General features: G+C 38.8%; 1 protein-coding gene across 3 annotated transcripts in view; it reads right to left on the bottom strand.

Annotated features, from left to right (window-relative positions):
- Positions 1–23,311, bottom strand: part of LOC150088294 (colorectal mutant cancer protein) — a 498,699-nt gene that overhangs the window by 12,159 nt on the left and 463,229 nt on the right. For all 3 annotated transcript variants that reach the window (XM_090369448.1, XM_090369449.1, XM_090369450.1), the window contains one exon: positions 16,737–16,839. In XM_090369448.1, coding sequence (XP_090225574.1) covers positions 16,737–16,839 — 103 coding nt within the window. The remainder of the gene's footprint in view (positions 1–16,736; positions 16,840–23,311) is intronic.

Below are 23,311 nucleotides of genomic sequence, written 5' to 3' on the forward strand. Positions count from 1 at the left end.
TAAGCTAGAGAATCTTGTAATAACTGAGAGCAAAGTGGAGGAGAAATTGTTGAAGATAAACACAAGAAAGGCACCTGGGGTGGATGGGATCTATCCAGTTATATTAAAGGAGGCAGCAAAGGAGGTAAGCAAACCCTTAGCCATAATTATGAGAGCTTCCTTGGACTCAGGGGAGGTACCCATTGACTGGAGATGTGCAAATGTGACCCCAATTCACAAAGGGGGATCAAAGGCTGATACAAGTAATTATAGACCTGTGAGTTTAACTTCTGTTCCCGGAAAATTAATGGAGGCACTGGTGAAAGAAGCACTGCAGGATCATCTAGACAAGACTTCAGTTATAGCTAGGACACAGCATGGTTTTGTTAAGGGGAAGTCTTGCCTGACCAATTTGATTGGATACTATGATGCAGTCACAAAAGAACTGGATGCAGGGAATAACTTTGATATTATATACTTGGATCTTAGAAAGGCTTTTGATACTGTTGCACATGGAAGACTGCTGCACAAATTGGAGCAGTGTGGCATTGGAGGCAAGTTGCTGCCATGGATAAAGGGGTGGTTGAGGGGGAGAAGACAGAGAGTGGTAATCAATGGACACTGCTCATCGTGGACTAATGTTATTAGTGGAGTCCCTCAGGGTTCAGTATTGGGGCCTTTATTGTTTTCTGTATTTATAAATGATATTGATGATGGTATATCAGGCTTAATGTCCAAGTTTGCAGACGATACGAAGGTTGGCAGGGTTGTCAAGGACACTACTGACACTATGCTGCTGCAACAGGATTTGGAAAGGTTGAGCAGATGGGCTTCGAGGTGGCAAATGAAGTTTAACATTGACAAATGTAAAGTACTACATATGGGAAACAGCAACCCCAGAGCAACGTATCAACTCTGTGGTACTACACTGACAGTGGTAGAGAATGAAAGGGACCTGGGGGTGGTGGTGCAGGCAGATATGAAGTTCTCTGAGCAGTGCAGACGAGCTGCAAGAGTAGCTCATGGTGTATTGTCAATGATATATAGGAATTTTTCTAGCAGGGATAAGGAGGTGATTATTCCCTTGTATAAGGCAATGGTCAGGCCACACCTAGAGTACTGTATACAGGCCTGGAGGCCTCATTTCAGGAAGGATGTAGAGCTGCTGGAACGAGTACAGAGAAGGGCAACTAGATTGGTGAATGGGACAAAGGGGTTCTCTTACGAAGAAAGGCTTAAGTTTTGCAAATTACAGTGTCTGGAAACTAGGCACCAGCGGGATGATCTGATAGAGGTGTACAAAGCCTTGAATGGTTTGAGCATGCTCAATGCTGATGGGATTCTTCCTCTAGCTCAGAAAAATCACCTGAGAGGGCATAAATTCAAATTGAGGAAAGACAGATGTAGGATAGATGTGCGGAAATTTGCCTTTAGCCAGCGGGTGGTTGGTGGGTGGAACAGACTTCCATCCCTTGTCGTGGAAGTTGATAGCCTAAATAAGTTTAAGGCTCAGCTGGACAGGTATTTCGAACGAACAGAGGGGTGAAGTGGAAGCGGTTATTTTTATTTATTTATGTTACTTTTTTTTTTTTTTTTTTTTTTTTTTTTTTTTTGGCTGATGCTGCATAAGCTTGCTTTCTTGCATCAAATGCCTCTACTAATGCTAATGCTAATGCTAATGCCTTTACGAAAGCAAAAACCCTTCCCTTTACTCCTGATGGTAGTTACCTCCTTGAGTAAATCCCACTTCAGGACACTGTGTTCACTGCCACCTAGTGGTTCCTTTATCTGCAGATTCTTAATGCATGAAGAATCACTACTGATAATCAGATCAAGAGTATTACTCCCTCTAGTTGCCTCCCGAACATGCTGGTGTAGAAAACAATCATCCAATAAATCCACAAAAGCCTTGCTAATGTGTGAGTGACCAACCCACAAATTACAGTCACTATCTGGGAAATTAAAATCCCCCACTGTAAGACTCTCTGATTTACTGGCCCATTCTACTTCCCTGTACAGTATCTTATTATACTCATCAGAGTCATTAGGCCTGTAGCACACTCCTACTCTCAATTTTGATTTACCTATGCTTATGTCACACCAAACTGACTCGACACTGCCCTGTCCATCAATGTCGACTGGCTTCACTTCCTTGGATTTTATGTGTTTTTTAACTAATAGCATAACCCCTCCTCCCCACTTGTCCTGTCTATCCTTTCTGTAGACGTTGTACTCCCCAAATTCCAGTTCTGCATTCCTTATATCTGTGTGACACCACGTCTCTGATATCCCAACAATATCTGCCTTTGATGTTTTGAGCAATACCTCAAATTCATCAAATTTATTTACTAAACTCCTAGCATAGGTGTAATTGCAAGTATACATGCACCTGTTTCTATTCTTAGCTACCCTAACACAACCCATGTGTTTACTTGTACCGCAATGACTTCCAGCAGTCTCTGAAATATCCTGCATCTTGTTTTTCAGGCTTCTGCTCATTCCAATAGAAGCAGTGCAAGAATCTCTTACATTACATTATATATTACAATATATATTGTAATTGTAATTGAATTATATATTATTGCTTGAAAAGTATGTACTATAGGATATAAATGATTGCTTTTGCTATAATTTTTGTTAAGTTTTTGGATTAATATCAATTATCCATTACACAAGTTTATCATCAAAATAATTCAATTTAAAAATAACTATAAGTTAATTTATAGTAAATTTATAGAAATCTGAATAACTGTCCACCAGTAAGTTTTGGTGGGCACATCTGTGGCCACAAAAATATTTCTTGTGAGAACTGCTATTCTAGAACATCATTAAATTTTGCCTCTTTCAGATGGTGATTCCACTGTGTTATTTAAGTCCTCTGAAGGCATCAGTGCTTTTCTTCAATTCTCATATTTGCACATCAGAATGTTGAATTTTCACTTAATTTCCTCCCACTCTGATTTTTGTCTTGCTACAGAAGGTGTACAAACATGCCACAAGTAGTACATACTATACAATTTGTAGGAAAACTTCCCCAAACAAAGCATTCCAACTATTTTCAGCTATTTGTTTTATTGTTCTAGTATGAGGTATGTTTTAGTTTCAATTAAAAATAACAGGTAAATTTAGAATCAGTCATGCCATATGAATGGAAGTCACAAAATTGCTAAGGCAAAACCTCAAAAATGTAAGGGTTAAAACATTAGACCTATAAATAATAAAAAGACTGTCACAGAAACAAACAGCCAAAAAGAACATCAAGGCCTGTCAAGAGATTGCAGATATGGGAATCTCAGTATAGTATAACATTCAGATAAAGAATCAAGCTAAAGAAGTTATATTTATGATAGTGATTCATTCACTTTTGGTTAGGCTATATAACTTCTAATTTAGATGAGTGTCTTTCAGTAAAACTTGTTCAATCACAGTAGGTTTCTTCTCTTCATCACTACAAATTTCAGTTTCCATAATGTCTGCAATGAGTGCCACTTCATTCACACACACCCGAACCATGCGATATCTGCATTCACTTTGTCAGTCTTTGAAACACATTTCATTCTAAGTTTAGGCAATGATGCAAGTCATCAAAAATTTATTCACTATTAAAAGACAGTTCTTTGTGATTAACTCAGATTTATCTAAGAGAAAGAAGCATGCAAATCTTCATTCGTTGCATCAATCAAGGCGACAAAATCCAGCAGTTGGAGATCGCCTTTTCACGAACCTCATCCTATGCTGAAACACAAATATACTGCCACATCAATTTCATATTGTGTTTTGTTTTCAAGACACAGCACAATTTTGTTTAGCAGCATTCTTTGGTAGTTTTCTTTAAAGCACTAGATTAAGCATGAAATAGGGTTGAATTTGAAAGTGTCTGCAATTCTGCCCAGACACGATAGGAGGGAGTATATGATGAGAGCCTTGTCGATCAATTCGGCCCTGGAAAGATTGTGCAAGGCTCAAGGGGTAGAATTTTTTTCAGCCTGGACTGTACTTGTTAACAGGAGAGATTGCTTCTACAGGGATGGGATACACTTAAATAGAAAGGGTGCAAGAATATTTGCTGATGCTATCGAGGCAGTGTTAGGTGGGTCGGAAAACTGCTAGCTTGGGGGGATACAAAGACGGATAGATTAACAGTAGCCACTGGCAGAGGTGAAAGAGATTCTTGCATTGCTTCTATTGGAATGAGCAGAAGCCTGAAAAACAAGATTCAGGGTATTTCAGGGACTGCTGGGAGTCATTGCGGTACAAGTAAACACATGGGTTGTGTTAGGGCAGCTAAGAATAGAAATAGGTGCATGTATTTTTTTTTTTTTTTTTTTTTTTTTTATGTGAACCCCAAACACGAGAGGTATTAGAACCTATAGTACTTAGTACCGTGCTTGGGTTGGAGGTTGAGAAGATGAAAGAAGATATTTGTTGACATTGGACTTGAACTTCTGTAGATTGTAATTTTCAGGAAATACGTATGAAGGAAGGTTGTTCCAGAAAACGGCAGTTGAATGAATAAATGAGGAAGATGAAAAGTTGGTTCTGTGGGTTTGAAGTTGGACAGTAAATGGATGTTGGCTGGTGGCGGCACGTGTTCGGACTGTTTTGAAAGAGAGAGCGGGAATTATAGAAGCCAATTCAGAAGAACAGTGCCCATGGAAATATCTGTAGAAGAGGCATGCAGCAGAAACAGTACGTCTATGAGAAAGCGAGTGGAGAGACTCTGTTAGAGATGAATCATTAATTAACCTAACTGCCCTCTTCTGAATGGAATCAAGAAGCCTGAGAGAGGTTTTGGGGGCACCGCCCCAAATGTGGGAACAATATTCCATGGCAGGGCGGATTTGCGATTTATACAGAGTGAGCAGCTGTTTGGAAGAAAAGTAACGCCGAGAGCGAAAGAGAAAACCAAGTTTTTTAGATGCAGAGGAAGCAATATTTGTAATGTGCTTGTGCCAAGAGAGATTAGAAGTCAGGGTAATCCCCAAAAGAGATATATCCTTTTGCCTAGAAATTGGAGTGTCACTAAAGATAAGCATAGGAGCAGAAGAATCCTTTTTGCGAGATATAAGACAAGACTGAGTTTTAGAAGGGTTGAAATCAACTAAGTTGTCTTTGCCCCACTGGAGAATTACCTGAAGATCGGCATTTAAGGAATTGGTAGCAGATTTTCGAGAAGTTGAAGCTGATTGAGCAAGGCAAGGTTTCTCAAAATGGAAAGTTGAATGCAATGTGCTATCATCGGCAAAACTATGGATAGGATTTCCAGTCAATGGAAGAAGGTCATTGATATACAAGAGGAAAAGAGTGGGAGAAAGAACTGAACCTTGGGGGACACCGGCATTAGTGGAGAAGTTAGAAGACAGAGAGCCATCTACCATCACCCTCAGTGAGCGATCAGAGAGAAAACTGGATAACCAATTACTAAAAACAGTTGGCAAACCATAAGATGGAAGCTTGTTTAGAAGACCTTTATGCCAAACATGATCGAAAGCCTTTGAGATGTCAAGAGCAACTGCTTGTGTTTCACCGAACCTTTCCATTGAAGTAGTCCATAAATGGGTAACATAAGCCAGAATATCACCAGTGGATCGACACCGACGGAATCCATACTGGCGATCGTTGATCAGACGGAAGGTTTCTAGGTAGTTTAAGAGTTGGCGGTTAATTGATTTCTCCATTACTTTAGAAAGAGTAGAAGTAATTGCAATGGGACGATAATTGGATGGGAGGGATTTGTCACCCTTTTTAGGAACTGGCTGGATATGAGCAAATTTCCAAGCAGAAGGAAAAACACCTTTGGAATAAGAAAGTGAAAAAAGGCGGCAAAGAATAGGAGTAAGTTCAGGAGCACAGATTTTGAGAACAAGTGGAGAAATACCATCAGGACCTGGAGCTTTCTTAGCATCAAGATTCATCAAAATCCTTCTGATATCCTTTTGACGGAAGACCACAGGAGGCATTGAATGGACCGTGTTGGGAATGGTGGGAGGTGTTTTACCAAGTTCATTAATACATGAGCTGGAAGAAAAATGGGATGCTAGCAGGTCAGCTTTATCCTTGGCTGAAGTGACAACAGAACCATCTGGTTTGGACAGAGGTGGAAGCAGAGATGGGCAAAAGTTGCGGCCAATAGCTTTGGCAAGAGACCAGAATGCTCGGCTACCATTAGGGCAAGAAGCAAGTTTTCTACTCTTAGCCTGTTCAAACTCTAGTTTGGACTGATTAATAACTGCTTTACAATTGTTGCGAGCTTTGGTGTAGGCAGAAAATGAAACTGAAGAATTAGAAACAAGCCAATTACGATATGCAACATTCTTCTCTTGAACAGCCTTAGCACATTTATTGGAAAACCAAGGTTTAGATAAAGGACGAGATTTTAAAGTGGAGTGTGGGATAAAGGATTCCATTCCTGCAAGAATAATTTCACTGACACGATCTGAGCAAACGTTGACATCAGGAGTTTTGAAACAGTAATCCGACCAAGGAAAAGAAGAAAAGAAGTCTCGCAGGTCATCCCATTTTGCATTCTTGTAATGCCAAACAACACGAGGTTGGGAATAGCCATGAGATAAAGGTTCCATTGGAGAAGAGACAATCACCAAGTTGTGATCTGAAGTGCCTAAAGGACCTCTCACTTCGACCGTGTACTTAGAAGGGTTGTTTGTGAGAAAAAGATCAAGCGTATTGGCTGTATGATTAGGATTGTCCGGTATTCTTGTAGGTAAATGAACAATCTGTGCTAGGTCATTAGTAATTGCAAAAGCCTCAGCATCTCGACCTGCTGGGTCGGTGTGACTAGAAAACGGAAGCCAGCTGGAGTTGTGAACATTAAAGTCACCAAGGAAAATTACCTCACTGTTAGGAAAGTTGGACTGGAGAAAGTCAAGTTGCAACGAGAGGAAGTCAAAGAGCTCCAAGTGATTAGTGGAGTTGGGAGAACGGTAGAGACAACAGATGAATTTGACATAATGAGGTAGAGAGATTTTGAGCCAGAGAAGATCAAAGAGAGGAGATTCCAAATTGCCAAGTCTCTGACAGGGAATATCAGAACGGACATATGCACAAGTACCACCTTTGAGGCGAAAGGAATCATACAGCGAATAATTTGGGCATCTGAGATGAACAGTAGTTGAATCAACCGCTAACTGAGATTCTGTCAGAAAAAGTACATGGGGTTTGGCAGACTGCAAGTGGAAATGGACATCGTTGAGATTAGAATTGAGACCACGTATATTTGTGAAATGAATTAGGAAATCCTTGGGAGGTTTAGATCTTTTCGCAGATAAGCTTGTTCTATTAGTTTGACAATTCATGGTGTATTCAATAGTAAGAAAAAGTGGGTGGGACATGCTGTATGAAGTAATGAAATTTTTGGATATGGCGTACATGTGGGAAGAATATACCCAGATCCTTGACATAACGTGGCCTCGACAATGCTCCCCGCATACACACTACTCGGACTCCCTCCAGTCACTATCTGGCAGAGTAGAGGTAGCAAGATTATACACTAGCTGATCCGGAAGCCTCCTAGAGAGTTACCAATAGGTTCGGTCCGGTGTACTAACTAGCGGCCGGCCTGTGAAAACCGTTTTAGAGCTGTACCCTCGAAATGTAAGGAATATTGGATCTCGCCACAACGTTCATCATAACCTCAAAAGTCATCAATCATACTGCATGATGGAAGAGATAGGGAAGGGTTGACCGGAACTTAGCTCTAGAGACTAAACATGGGTTCCACCACTTCAAGCCTCCAATAAGCAAAGTGGTGGTATTTCACCGGTTGATGAGAGTCATCTACCACCTAGTGAGAGTTGCGTGTACACCAATGCTAGGAGTTTAGTAAATAAATTGGATGAATTTGAGGTATTGCTCAAAACATCAAAGGCAGATATTGTTGGGATATCAGAGACTTGGTGTCACACAGATATAAGGAATGCAGAACTGGAATTTGGGGAGTACAACGTCTACAGAAAGGATAGACTGGATAGGAAGGGAGGAGGGGTTATGCTATTAGTTAAGAAATACATAAAATCCAAGGAAGTGAAGCCAGTCAACATCGCTGGACAATACAGTGTCGAGTCAGTTTGGTGTGACATAAGCATTGGGAGATCAAAATTGAGAGTACGAGTGTGCTATAGGCCTAATGACTCTGATGAGTATAATAAAAAACTGTACAGGGAAATAGAGTGGGCCAGTAAATCAGAGAGTCTTATAATGGTGGATTTTAATTTCCCAGATAGTGACTGGAATTTGGGGGCTGGTCATTCACACACTAGCAAGGCTTTTGTGGATTTATTGGATGATTGTTTTTGATACTCTTGATTTGATTATCAGCAGTGATTCTTCATGCATTAAGAATCTGCAGATAAATGAACCACTAGGTGGCAGTGATCACAGTGTGCTGAAGTGGGATTTACTCAAAGAGGTAACTACCATTAGGGGTAAAGGGAAGGGTTATTGCTTTCATAAAGGTGACTACGATGGACTGAGACAGTATTTAAATTCTATACAGTGGGACCAACTGATGATGTTACCAACAGCAAATGCAAAATGGGAAGCATTCAAAGAACTTATCTTGGAAGGTACTAGGCTTTACATACCAAATAAGAAATATTGTTCAAGGTTTAGGCCTAAATGGATGTCAGATGAACTGAAGAGGCATATGGCAGAGAAGAAACATGCATGGGATATATACAAATTAACAAATGACACAGAAGCCTATGATAGATACAAGTTACAAAGGAGGTTAGGCAGGCGAAGGCAGATTACGAGTATCTTTGGCAAGGGATGCAAAGAAAAACAGCAAAGAGTTCTTTACTTATGTAAACTCTAGAAGCAAGGGGATGAATCAGATTGTTCCTCTTGATATCGATGGGTCAACTGTTGATGATCCTGCTCAGGTAGCTAACAAACTAAATTAATATTTTGCATCGACATTCACACATGAGGAGTTATTTAGCGAGGGGAAAGCCAGAGGTGTATTCAACTCTAGCAGTAAGCTAGAGAATCTTGTAATAACTGAGAGTAAAGTGGAGGAGAAATTGTTGAAAATAAACACAAGAAAGGCACCTAGGGTGGATGGGATCTATCCAGTTATATTAAAGGAGGCAGCAGAGGAAGTAAGCAAACCCTTAGCCATAATTATGAGAGCTTCCTTGGACTCAGGGGAGGTACCGAAGGACTGGAGATGTGCAAATGTGACCCCAATTCACAAAGGAGGATCAAAGGCTGACACAAGCAATTATAGACCTGTGAGTTTAACTTCTGTTCCAGGAAAATTAATGGAGGCATGATTAAAGAAGCACTGCAGGATCATTTAGACAAGACTTCAGTTATAGCTCGGACACAGCATAGTTTTGTTAAGGGGAAGTCTTGCCTGACCAATTTGATTGGATACTATGATGCAGTCACAAAGAAACTGGATGCAGGGAATAACTTTGATATTATATACTTGGATCTTAGAAAGGCTTTTGATACTGTTGCACATGGAAGACTGCTGCACAAATTGGAGCAGTGTGACATTGGAGGCGAATTGCTGCTGTGGATAAAGTGGTAGCTGTGGGGGGGGGGGGGAAGACAGAGAGTGGTAATCAATGGACACTGCTCGTCGTGGACTAATGTTATTAGTGGAGTCCCTCAGGGCTCAGTGTTGGGTCCATTATTGTTTTCTGTATTCATAAATGATATTGATGATGGTATATAAAGCTCAATGTCGAAGTTTGCAGATGATACAAAGGTAGGCAGGGTTGTCAAGGACACTACTGACACTATGCTGCTGCAACAGGATCTGAAAAGGTTGAGCAGTGGGCTGAGAGGTGGCAAATGAAGTTTAACATTGACAAATGTAAAGTACTACACATGGGAAACAGCAAACCCAGAGCAACGTATCAACTCTGTGGTACTACACTGACAGTGGTAGAGAATGAAAGTGACCTGGGGGTGGTTTTGCAGGCAGATATGAAGTTCTCTGAGCAGTGCAGACGGGCTGCAAGAGTAGCTCATGGTGTATTGTCAATGATATATAGGAATTTTTCCAGCAGGGATAAGGAGGTGATTATTCCCTTGTATAAGGAAATGGTCAGGCCACACCTAGAGTACTGTATACAGGTCTGGAGGCCTCATTTCAAGAAGGATGTAGAGCTGCTGGAACGAGTACAGAGAAGGGCAACAAGATTAGTGAATGGAACAAAGGGGTGCTCTTACGAAGAAAGGCTCAAGTTTTGCAAATTACAGTGTCTGGAGACTAGGCACCGAGGTGATCTGATAGAGGTGTATAAAGTACTGAATGGTTTGAGCATGCTCAATGCTGATGGGATTCTTCCTCTCGCTCAGAATAATCACCTGAGAGGGCATAAATTCAAATTGAGGAAAGACAGATGTAGGATAGACGTGCGGAAATTTGCCTTTAGCCAGCGAGTGGTTGGTTGGTGGAACAGACTTCCATCCCTTGTCGTGGAAGTTGATAGCCTAAATAAGTTTAAGGCTCAGCTGGACAGGTTTTTTGAACGGACAGAGGGGTGAAGTGGAAGTGGGGTTTTTTTTTTTTTTTTTTTTTTGGCTGATGCTGCATAAGCTTGCTTTCTTGCATCAAATACCTCTACTAATGCTAATGCTAATGCATCAATCAATGGCTGAAGAACTTATGTCATATTAGGTAACAGGTACTAAACAGTGATTGCACGTAGGCCATTTATTTGGTAATGAGGGGTGCAGTTAAGCACAAACAGCAAAAGTTTTCTATTGTGAATGCTCATCTTGTGATCTGAGTCTCTGTTCCATTCTCTGTAGATTTTTAATGACATCTTAGCCTTTTTGTTTGCTCAACACAGTCAGCGTTGTCTTTAAATCCTTAAAGCATCAAGGCTTCTGGGTTTTCTCAATGATTAAAAATCATAGAAAAGCCTCTTCTGGCACAGAAGAGGAAAATATTTGCTGATAGGTGAATGGTAATCTGATGTTTGCCTTTTTTCCACCACTACATTTCTCACCTTTAATTGAAAGTGTTTTAAAGTAAAAAAAAAAAGTAAATTGCAGCCATTATCAACCCACTGCCTCCACCATGCTGAGGGAAATGGACCATAATCTGCCACGCTGGTCCAGTGCGGGTTGGCAGATCGACTGTATTTAGCAGTCAGGGGCTTGAACCCCGGTCTACCCAAAGAGCGTGTGCCACTGCACACTCTCTCTCCTGACCACTCGGTTACGGAAGCATTTTATCTGATAGTAATAAAAAAAAAAAAAAAAACTCAAGTTTGGTCAGCACTGAAGCCGTTATTCTCGTTATATGTGAACAAAATATTTTTTAAATGATTCCTCCTTCCATTCCTTTGTAGCTTCAGTGTTGACGGCTGCACTTTTGCAGTGAACTTTTTTGAAAGACAGCCCATGACGAGTCTTAAATTTATAGAACCATCTATCGGAAGACTAAATCTATACTATTCATCCAATGCTCAAATGATTCAGCCTTAGTTTTTAAAAGATCTTCAAGTTCCAAATACTTGGCCTTTGTGCTCTAATCGTACCTGGTGCAACAGATTTCTCTAAACTTCAAATTTTTATTTGATCTTTCAGAATGCTGAACAGCATACTCAGAGATCAACTAGATTGGTGAATTTAGTGATATTGGTCTTAGAATGCCCACCATTATTTACAGCTTGTAAAATCTTAACTTCATCTGTGATTGGCAGAGATACTTATTTTTGAGGAACCATACAGATAACCCAACAGTCTATTCTGTATAATAAAACGTGCTTCAAGTTGATTTCATTACGCTAATGAGTATGAGAAATTTCCAATGAGAGTAGGAAATGGACAAGTGATTCCTTACGGGCAGCCTGCTCACCATCAGCTTCCATATTTTTTTCATTTTGATATATAAATATTGTAATAAAAAAAATAAAAAAATAGAGTGGCAAAATTTTTTTTGGATTGTTATGGAGAATTCATCATAACATATAAAATAGCATTACGTTGATGGGGAAATCAGCTGGGTCCTACCACATACGTTATTCATTGAGGTTACCAGCTATTGTAACATATTGAGGAGGGTCACTACGAAGAGTTTAAACTGTAATTAATATTCTTATATTAATTGAAAGGCTAAAGGGATGTGACTTTTCCGATGGTTGGCTAGGGTTTCAAGACTTGAAGAGGAATAAGAACGATCCACATATTTGGTGAACAAAAATCATGCAGTCAAAGAGCAGCATAGGAAAGACATTTGCAAAAATAGCACAAGATCTATTAATCTGTATCTATTTTTAGTATCTATTAATCTATAGATAATAGTAAAAATTATAATAGCTGGCACTAGATGATCCAAAAAAACTAAATTAACCAGAAATTGACTAATAAGGCTCATTAAATTTCACTATTCCATCAACTATCAGTACCTAGCACTGATTTTGAGAGTTCACACAAAGTCCAAACTTCTTTGGGTGGCAGCCACATGGTGTGACACTAACAATTGCTTCCTTCATTTGCCAACTTGTTATAGTAACACTATGGAAAGTAGGTGAATGAAGTTGGCTAACACTATTACAGTGCAGTGCCAAGAACATTTTATCATGCTTTTTTGTAATTTTTTTTTTTTTTTTTTTTGGTGGGGGAAGTGAAAAACAGATCAGTAGTGTTAATGATCAAACAGATATAATGTAATAAACTTCAGCTTTAATCAAACTGTAACAAGTTAATGAGTACAGCATGAGATTTTCAATGATCTCTGACATATGAAAGCAGAAAGATGACAGAAGATTCTGCCACTAAATCAATCAAGGTCATGTTCCATGACCATGAATGAATGCCATGTTCCAAATGTGTGCAACCTGACTAGTGCTGTAGGAGCGTTTATGATTAAATGCACTAAGGGAGTATCTATCTCTGTATTCACTAACAGAAAAGGCTAAAGGGGGTGTGTGCAAAAATGGAGCTTACTGAGGAGTGTGCCTTTTCTGATGGTTGGCTAGGGGTTCAAGACTTGAAGGGGAATAAGAATGGTCCACATATTTGGTGACCAAAAATCATCCAGTCAAAGAGCAGCATAAGAAATATATTTGTAAAAATAGTGCAAGGGTAAGATTTAATACTTGAGTAGATATATAATGAAATGAAACACACACTGTTTGCCTAATAAGAAGTAATAGATGGTTTTCAGTTAAATACGGATCGACTTGTGCTGCTATGTTGCACAAATGCTGCTGGCATTCATTGTGTGACTGTTGGTTATTGAACAATACCAATAACTGCTGAACCAAAATGTTCAGCATTAACTTATGGTGTACAGAGGACAATGGAATTCCTGGATGGACAGAGATTTTTAAACACTGATTTTTACTTTTGTTTTCTTGGTAAAAATAAAATTTCTATGTGAAAGATTTCTAAACTTACTGTCAGCAAGCATGCCAAAATGCTGACAGTAAGATGGGGCCTTACTTGAGGATATGTGGGCCCTAGGCAAAAGTTTTTTTGGGCCCCTGTAAAAATGCTTATTATGATTCCTTATACAAAGGGTACTAGGAAAGTTTTGCAATACAGCTTTGTTTATTAATTTTTTCAAAGTAATTTCCTCTACATTCAATACACCTCTCCATCCTCCGAAACCAATCTTTAAACCAGTTCTGCCAAGTTTCACTAGGGAGTAAAGCACACTCGTTGTCCCAAGCCCGTAGAAGGTCCTCATCACTGGAAAACCGCCTCCCTTTTAGCTTCATTTTCACATGCGGGAACAATGCAAAGTCGCAGGGTGCAAGGTCTGGACTGTAGGGAGGGTGCTCGAGAAGTTTCAGTCCTGTCGTGGTCAAATATTCGGTGCAGGCTTTGGCGCAGTGAGCTGGAGCATTATCGTGATGGAGGTACCAGGTGTCCATTCTTGACTTCGGCCGCAGGTTCTTCATAGATCCAATGACTTTAGGCAGGCATTGTTCAGTATACCACTTAGCTGTGACTGTCTTCTGTGTGTCCAAAACGACACGTTCCACGATTCCACTCGATTTGAAAAATACAGCTATCATTTTCTTCTTTACAGATCGGGATTTTCTGACAATTACGGGTGTGTTGTCATCATCAAAGACCCAAACTTTGTTTTGAGCCTTGGTCGGCAGATCGTAATAGTACAGTCAAGTCTCGTCACCTGTCACGATGTTGTTCACATACCGAGATTGTCCCTTATCAAACTTTTTTAACATCTCCCGGCACCAAGTCACACGTCGTGTCATCTGCTCTTCAGTCAGTTGATGCGGCACCCAGAGAGAACAAAGTTTCTTCACGTGCAAATGATCTTGCAGAATCGAACGAATTGCTGTTGCATTTAGGCCCAAAGTATCCTCTATCTGTTGGTAGGTCACTCGCCTGTTTTCGTCAAGCATTTTCCTCACAGCAGTAACGTTTTCCTCCGTAACTGACGTTCGTGGCCTTCCCGGCCTCTCAGAATCCTCCAGAGTGAAATTTCTCCTTTGGAATTCTCTATACCACCTGAATATCGTTGTACGATGTGGACAATCATCATCTAGTGCAAGAGTCATTTCTTCTAAGCACTGGTCTATGGTTAAACCACGCACGAAATTATACCGCAAAACTGTCCTTATCTCATTTCGTGACCACGATGCCATCGCAAGCACTTTACACTCTCACTACTAATGAATAACTGAGCCCATCGACTTGGCGCGGCGGCTACTATGCACGTATGAACATGTCTCAACATGCAGCAACAAGCAGCTTCCTGTGATTCATTGTTGCGTCATATTGCAAAACTTTCCTAGTACCCTTTGTATATCATAATATTTATTATGATTCACAATAATTATGATTTATAAGGACCACGAGCACTCATGCTCATTGATGCACTACTGGATATTGCCAATTTTGGCTGGGTCCATTGCCATTTATGGAACCCCCTCAAAGTATGGGCCCAAGCACATGTCCAGTTTTACCTAAGCATAAGATGGGCCCTGCGGTAAGTGAACAGTGTTACATGATAACTGAAATGCACAACCTGACGAACTTGATTTGTGATAGGTAAATATTTATGTTGTTTATGTCCCTCCAAATGTGCCAGTCCTTTTACAACATATGGACCAAGGAGTCATAAAAATATGAAGTGCTCTTACCAATAAGATTTCCTTTGCAAGTTTCTGAATCAGGCAGGCACAATTTCAAGGCACTTCACTATTGAATATGCAGTTTACAATGTTATCTGTGTGTAGAATTCAATTAAGGCAAAGCTTTGTGCTGAGCCTAGAGAAAATTGTGACCAGCAGTGATGTTTACAGAACTCCCCCCCCCCCCCCACAAACCCTGAATATTAAGATAGTCAGGCAGCTGTGGACGAGTGGATTGATGCAGATAAAGGGACTGAAGCATTGCATACAATAACTGATAACGACTTAGCTAATGCTATTTATGAACACAAACCCTGAAAATAAAAATCTTCAGATGAAGAAATCGCCACAGAAAACCAACTATGTTACTCTGCTCTGGACTTTTTCATGTGCGAGCTTCAAAATTATATATTAAAATTAAAAGTTCCATTGCTGCACAAATTAAACACAACTTTCTTAGTGTCATAAAATCTGGGTACAAATTTAGGAATTTGTTTATTTAGAACTCTCCATATGTGTTTATGATAGCAGAAAAACTTTCATTAATTAAATGCTATTCGTTCAGCTTATTTAAATTAAGTGAAATATTTTTTGAATTTTCAGAATTATAAACAGTATATTTATAAAATAAATGGTCTAATGACTAATATCATTTAAAGTTTTAGATGTCATATCAGAAATCCTAGGCAGTTGCATAGAATTCCTGATATGACATTTCTATGCATAAATCACCAATGTGTTTACTTTTAAAAACTTAATAGGAAATCAAAATTTAACAGAGGTTTTAAAAAATGTGGTAGGGTGTGACCTGGTTTCAACTATGTCCTTTGATGTTTTAGTACTAGTCGGGGGGTAGCAAAGGAATCCAGATGTGGTGAGTAGCTTCTCACTAATTTCTAAAACTTTAGGCATCCTAGCAGATAACACTATGGTCTCATTTTGCTGCATGAAAACCTGGTTAATATCTTTGTATTAAGCAAGGCACAAAATATTTTGTCTTGCTTAACCTTTTCCTTTGCAAATTTTCCAAATGTGTATGGGTTCATAGTAGTGAGGTTTTTGCTATGGCTAGCTCTGTAGAGTGAATATTTTTGTGGAATTTTACAAAAATAATAAAAATGAAAACTTTGTACCTAAATGCTTTTAAATGTTAATTTGTTAAATATTTTTACCTGATTTCCCAGTAATAACATGAAATTATTGACAAAAAAATCGAAGCAAATTTTTTTTTTAAATTATGTAAAAAATTCATGGTTATTTATTTCTAATGCAGCAGTATACTTTCTATCTTTTAATATATCATTTACTTCAGTTTCATCAATTTCTAAATCCAAATTCCAGAAAACTTTGTCTTTTTAAAATCTGAATTGGGCAGCAGCAATTGTAATTTCAGTTGTAATTACAGTTGTAATTTCTTTCTCTGATTTTCCAAGCTTTTATTGTGCTGTCATCTTTTAAAACTATCTAATATTAGTTGGAAGCATAAATAAGAAATGGCAGTGCACACACACACTGGAGGATTTCAAAACAATCTACGTTAGCAGATGTTTTATTTTAATTGTATATGAAACACCCTTGGAAAACAAATAATATTCAATGGTGATTTCTAATAAGAACATTTTGTTTATATGAAGTGAAGTAATGTTCAAGCATTAGCTTTACCTGTGCATTGTGCCTTTCAAGCATGGTTGCCATTTGTTGCTCTAATTTTTTAAACTTTGCCTGTTGCTTCTTCTTTGCTTTTTCAAAGGCTGTTACCAAGGCACTAAAAGAAAAGTATTCAAATAAATGATCAAATTTTTAATATTTAAACAAAAAATTAGAATAAATGTTTTTCTAAACAAAAAGCTTGAACATAATATATGTGGATGTGAATTTCTTGACTATGATATGGCTGCCAGATGCTACAATTAGCTGTAACATGGCCGACAGGAAGTTTATTGTTATAAAATATTGCTGCAGAGGCCACAGAAGAGAGCAATGAATGTAACATAAGGATATAGATTAAATCTTGGTTATAGAGGCCATGGAAATAATAAATTTAGCCATAAACACAATGTATTTGTATAGTATACAGATGTAAGCAAATGCATGTCTATACAAAGCTGAGATAAAGCAGTAAATAAGGCACTCTTGCTCATGATGACACATTAGGTGTAATCATAAAGTTTTGACATCTAATATTTGGGAAATGAATAACTTTACTGGCTATTTGGTTGAACCTTCAAGTAGCCCTTGATATTGTAGACACCAAGTCCAATACTTCTGGAAGAATTCTGATAGGCTTCGTTCAAAATTGCTAATAGCTCTTGTGTTGTTTTCTGAATAATTTTCTCAGTCATTACAAATCTGTGTCTTTTCAAAGGATCACAGAAAGCTAAATCTAGAATCAAGTGAGTATGGTGGACAGGTAACTACAGTGAGAGAGTGTTTTGCAAGAAATTATCAGAAGTGTGTCGGGTCATGATGCAAGTTCCAATTTCCTGAAAACCACCTTTCCTGCTGTTTTCTCCAAAAAGCATCAGAAATCACTGTAGAACTATTTTGTAGTATTCCTAATTCACTGTCTGACCATGAGGGACAAATTTATAATGAACAATGTCCCCTCAGTCAAAAATACTATAAGCATGATGTTCACATTTCATTGAGACTGTCTTGCTTTTTTGGGCTTTTGAGAAGACAGTCTCCTATTGAAAGGACTGGGCTTTTGTTCTGGGTCATAACCATATAACCACAATTCATCATCAATAATGACAGAAGAAACAAAGTTTGAGTCACAAAGTTTGAGAAACAAAGTCAGCAGAATGTTTTTTTTTTTTTTTTTTTTTGTAGTTGTTGGCGCATCGGCTTCTGTGGCCATAATGCACCTCCCAAGGTGTTTGCAGTACTTTGATCCAAGCCTGAAGCGGAATTCGAACCCGCGACCTTTGGGTTGCGAGGCAGGCACTTTACCCACCCGGCTAGCCCAGTCGGCCAGCAGAATGTTGATGTAGGTCCTGACATGCTGCTCTCCATGATCATCGCTGAGGATTCAAAGCACAATCTGGGATGAAGCAAGTCACATTCCCAAATCTTGTGATAAAACTGAATGAATAGTCCTACAAGAATTTGCAATTTCACTAGCAACTTCATAGACAGTTAAACATTGGTCACTCCTCATTAAGTCATAAACACAAGCTTCAGTAAATGAAAGTCTAAGAATGACATATAACATATTCTCTGAAAGCTGTTTTTAACAATTCTCAGGTTTCTGTTGCAGTTTCCTTAATTAAAAAAAAAAAAACTTAAAGCAAATTCACTGCTCAGTAAAATCAGTCATTTAAAAATACAAAAAACACATAAACTACCTTTTATTCAACATGCACTAATTCAAACTGACCTGACTGCAGATAAACAACTGATTTTCATGTGTTATTATGTCTAAATGAGTCAATGAATATATTGAAATAAGTCACAACTCTGTGCACTGCCACAAGTCAGTTCCTGAACTTTCTGATTTCATCACCTCATAGGTAACTCATCATCAACAGCAAGCAATGCCATATTGCATATTCTCTGAAATGGTTTGATATATATTTATTACAAAGGAAACTGGATATTCAATTTTTTATGTATAATTGTAATACTGTACATCCTTCTTTATGTATAATTGTAATAGTGTACATCCTTCATTATGTATAATTGTAATAGTGTACATCCTTCATTATGTATAATTGTAATAGTGTACCCTCATCTTATTAGCTCATTGTTCACGCCGATTTATTTTGGCAGCTTCCTTAGTAGTATTAACAATTCAATACCATACTATCCTAATCATCAAAGTTCTGGAGACTCCAGTAAATTCGGATGCTTTTTAATTCAAAAGTTTCATGAGCTGACTTTTCAGGATAGACTTCTAATAATCAGCTGTAAAATTCATTACAATTTTCTTAAACTGATGTCCTGGAATGTTTTTCTTCAGAAACAATAGGGTACCACTACATTATATTGTCTCTTTCAAAATAAAAAAAAATAACCTCATTGACAGCAATATGTTGTTGTTATGGGAGTTTGATGGCACATAAGCTGCTTTGGCTATAATGCACCTTGACAGCAATATAGAACACTGGCACTCAGTTATATTAAGTGCCACATTTCATAAACTTCTACCGCTTCATAATCACAGGCAAAGTATAATTCTGCTGTGTATTATATTCCATTGGCCCTGGGTTATGGACATGGGCACACACATTAAAAGGTCAAGCCTCTATGTTGCCACAAACAATGTATGACAAAATTTTCTGTTGTGCCAGTAATAAAAGTTGCAATGAATCTGTAAACTCCTATGTCTGTGGTGGTCATATATATATATATATTTTTTTTTTTGTGAACCCCAAACACGAGAGGTATAAGAACCTATAGTACTTAGTACCGTGCTTGGGTTGGAGGTTGAGAAGACGAAAGAAGATATTTGTTGACATTGGACTTGAACTTCTGTAGATTGTAATTTTCAGGAAATACGTATGAAAGAAGGTTGTTCCAGAAAATGGCAGTTGAAGGAATAAATGAGGAAGATGAAAAGTTGGTTCTGTGGGTTTGAAGTTGGACAATAAATGGATGTTAGCTGGTGGCGGCACGTGTTCGGGCTGTTTTGAAAGAGAGAGCGGGAATTATAGAAGCCAATTCAGAAGAACAGTGCCCATGGAAGTATTTGTAGAAGAGGCATGCAGCAGAAACAGTACATCTATGAGAAAGCGAGTAGAGAGACTCTGTTAGAGAAGAATCATTAATTAACCTAACTGCCCTCTTCTGAATGGAATCAAGAAGCCTGAGAGAGGTTTTGGGGGCACCACCCCAGATGTGGGAACAATATTTCATGGCAGGGTGGATTTGCGATTTATACAGAGTGAGCAGCTGTTTGGAAGAAAAGTAATGCTGAGAGCGAAAGAGAAAACCAAGTTTTTTAGATGCAGAGGAAGCAATATTTGTAATGTGCTTGTGCCAAGAGAGATTAGAAGTCAGGGTAATCCCCAAAAGAGATATCATTTTGCCTAGAAATCGGAGTGTCACTAAAGATAAGCACAGGAGCAGAAGAATCCTTTTTGTGACATATAAGACAAGACTGAGTTTTAGAAGGGTTGAAATCAATTAAGTTGGGTTTGACCCACTGGAGAATTACCTGAACATCGGCATTTAAGGAAATAGTAGAAGATTTTCGAGAATTTGAAGCTGACTGAGCAGGACAAGGTTTCTCAAAATGGAAAGTGGAATGCAATTTGCTATCATCGGCAAAACTATGGATAGGATTTCCAGTCAATGGAAAAAGGTCATTAATATACAAGAGGAAAAGAGTGGGGGAAAAACTGAACCTTGGGGAACACCGGCATTAGTGGAGAAGTTAGAATATAGAGAGCCATCTACCATCAACCTCAGTGAGCGATCAGAGAGAAAACTGGATAACCAATTATAAAAAACAATTGGCAAACCATAAGATGGAAGCTTGTTTAGAAGACCTTTATGCCAAACACAATCAAAAGCCTTTGAGATGTCAAGAGCAACTACTTGTTTTTCACCGAACCTTTCCATTGAATTAGTCCATAAATGGATAACATAAGCCAGAATATCACCAGTGGATCGACACTGACGGAATCCATACTGGTGATCGTTGATCAGATGGAAGGTTTCTAGGAAGTTTACGAGTTGGCAGTTAATAGATTTCTCCATTACTTTAGAAAGATTAGAAGTAATTGCAATGGGACGATAATTGGATGGGAGGGATTTGTCACCCTTTTTAGGAACTGGCTGGATATGAACAAATTTCCAAGCAGAAGGAAAAACACCTTTGGAATAAGAAAGTGAAAAAAGGCGGCAAAGAATAGGAGTAAGTTCAGGAGCACAGGTTTTGAGAACAAGTGGAGAAATACCATCAGGACCTGGAGCTTTCTTAGCATCAAGATTCATCAAAATCCTTCTGATATCCTTTTGACGGAAGACCACAGGAGGCATTGAATGGAGCGTGCTGGGAATGGTGGGAGGTGTTTTACTAAGATCTGCTTGAAGAGAAATGAGCTTAAAGAAAAATGGGATGCTAACAGGTCAGCTTTATCCTTGGCTGAAGTGACAACAGAACCATCTGTTTTGGACAGAAGTGGAAGCAGAGATGGGCAAAAGTTGCGGCCAACAGCTTTGACAACAGACCAGAATACTCGGCTACCATTAGGGCAAGAAGCAAGTTTTCTACTCTCAACCTGTTCAAACTCTAGTTTGGACTGATTAATAACTGCTTTACAATTGTTGTGAGCTTTGGTGTGGGCAGAAAATGAAACTGAAGAATTAGAAACAAGCCAATTACGATATGCAACATTCTTCTCTTGAACAGCCTTAGCACATTTATTGGAAAACCAAGGTTTAGATAAAGGACGAGATTTTAAAGTAGAGTGTGGGATAAAGGATTCCATTCCTGCAAGAATAATTTCGCTGACATGATCTGAGCGAACGTTGACCTCAGAAGTTTTGAAACAGTAATCTGACCAAGGAAAAGAAGTCTCACAGTTCATCCCATTTTGAATTCTTGTAATGCCAAACAACACGAGGTTGGGAATAGCCATGAGATAAAGGTTCCATTGGAGAAGAGACAATCACCAAGTTGTGATCTGAAGTGCCTAAAGGACCTCTCACTTCGACAGTGTACTTAGAAGGGTTGTTTGTGAGAAAAAGATCAAGCGTATTGGCTGTATGATTAGGATTGTCTGGTATTCTTGTAGGTAAATGAACAATCTGTGCTATGTCATTAGTAATTGCAAAAGCCTCAGCATCTCGACCTGCTGGGTCAGTGTGACTAGAAAACGAAAGCCAGCTGGAGTTGTCAACATTAAAATCACCAAGAAAATTACCTCACTGTTAGGAAAGTTGGACTGGAGAAAGTCAAGTTGCAAAGAGAGGAAGTCAAAGAGCACCAAGTGATTAGTGGAGTTGGGAGAACAGTAGAGACAACAGATGAATTTGACACAATGAGGTAGAGAGATTTTAAGCCAGAGAAGATCAAAGAGAGGAGATTCCAAATTGCCAAGTCTCTGACAGGGAATATCAGAACGGAAATATGCACAAGTACCACCTTTGAGGCGAAAGGAATCATACAGTGAATAATTTGGGCATCTGAGATGAGCAGTAGTTGAATCAACTGATAACTGAGATTCTGTCAGAAAAAGTATATGGGGCTTGGCAGACTGCAAGTGGAAATGGACATCATTGAGGTTAGAATTGAGACCACATATATTTGTGAAATGAAAAAGGAAGTGCTTGGGAGGTTTAGATCTTTTCGCAGATAAGCTTGCTCTATTAGTTTGACAATTCATGGTGTATTCAATAGTAAGAAAAGGTGGGTGGGACATGCTGTATGAAGTAATGAAATTTTTGGATATGGCGTACACGTAGTAAGAATATACCCAGATTCTTGACATAACGTGGCCTCGACAATGCTCCCCGCATACACACTACTCGGACTCCCTCCAGTCAATATCTGGCAGAGTAGAGGTAGCAAGATTATACATTAGCTGATCCGGAAGCCTCCTAGAGAGTTATCAATAGGTTCGGTCCGGTGTACTAACTAGTGGCCGGCCTGCGAACACCATTTTAGAGCTGTACCTTCGAAATGTAAGGAATATTGGATCTCGCCATGACGTTCATCATAACCTCAAAAGTCATCAATCATACTGCATGATGGAAGAGATAGGGAAGTGGTGACCGGAACTTAGGTCTAGAGACTAAACATGGGTTCCACCACTTCAAGCCTCCAATAAGCAAAGTAGTGGTATTTCACCGGTTGATGAGAGTCATCTACCACCTAGAATCATATGGCACATAAATGGAAATTTAGTTTATTTTCTTAAATGAAACTATATTATTCTACATCAGTGCGCCTTATTTTTTTCTGTTTACCAGGCTATAACAATTTTATTTGATAATTCACGCTCAGTTAGATTATGTGATTTACTATGTGAAAACAGTAAAAGTCACAGCACAAGCAACTAGATATTCTGGGACTTTGTAATTGTAGGAACTTTTAATTATAAATAGAGAGAGAGAGAAAGAGAATCTTTTTATTGCACCACCTTCAATTGTGACAATTATATGATTGGATCGTGTAAAATCAGTTTTACACGATCCAGAAGGCCAGGGGTTAAAACTATAGAGATGATAACAAGCAGATATATTACAGAAATTAATAAATTGCCATTAAGTGATATAGGACATAAAAC

This window comes from Mastigoproctus giganteus, chromosome 3 (assembly GCF_048544385.1).
Source record: "Mastigoproctus giganteus isolate SK-2022 chromosome 3, ASM4854438v1, whole genome shotgun sequence".
In the NCBI taxonomy this organism is placed as follows: Eukaryota; Metazoa; Arthropoda; class Arachnida; order Uropygi; family Thelyphonidae; genus Mastigoproctus; species Mastigoproctus giganteus.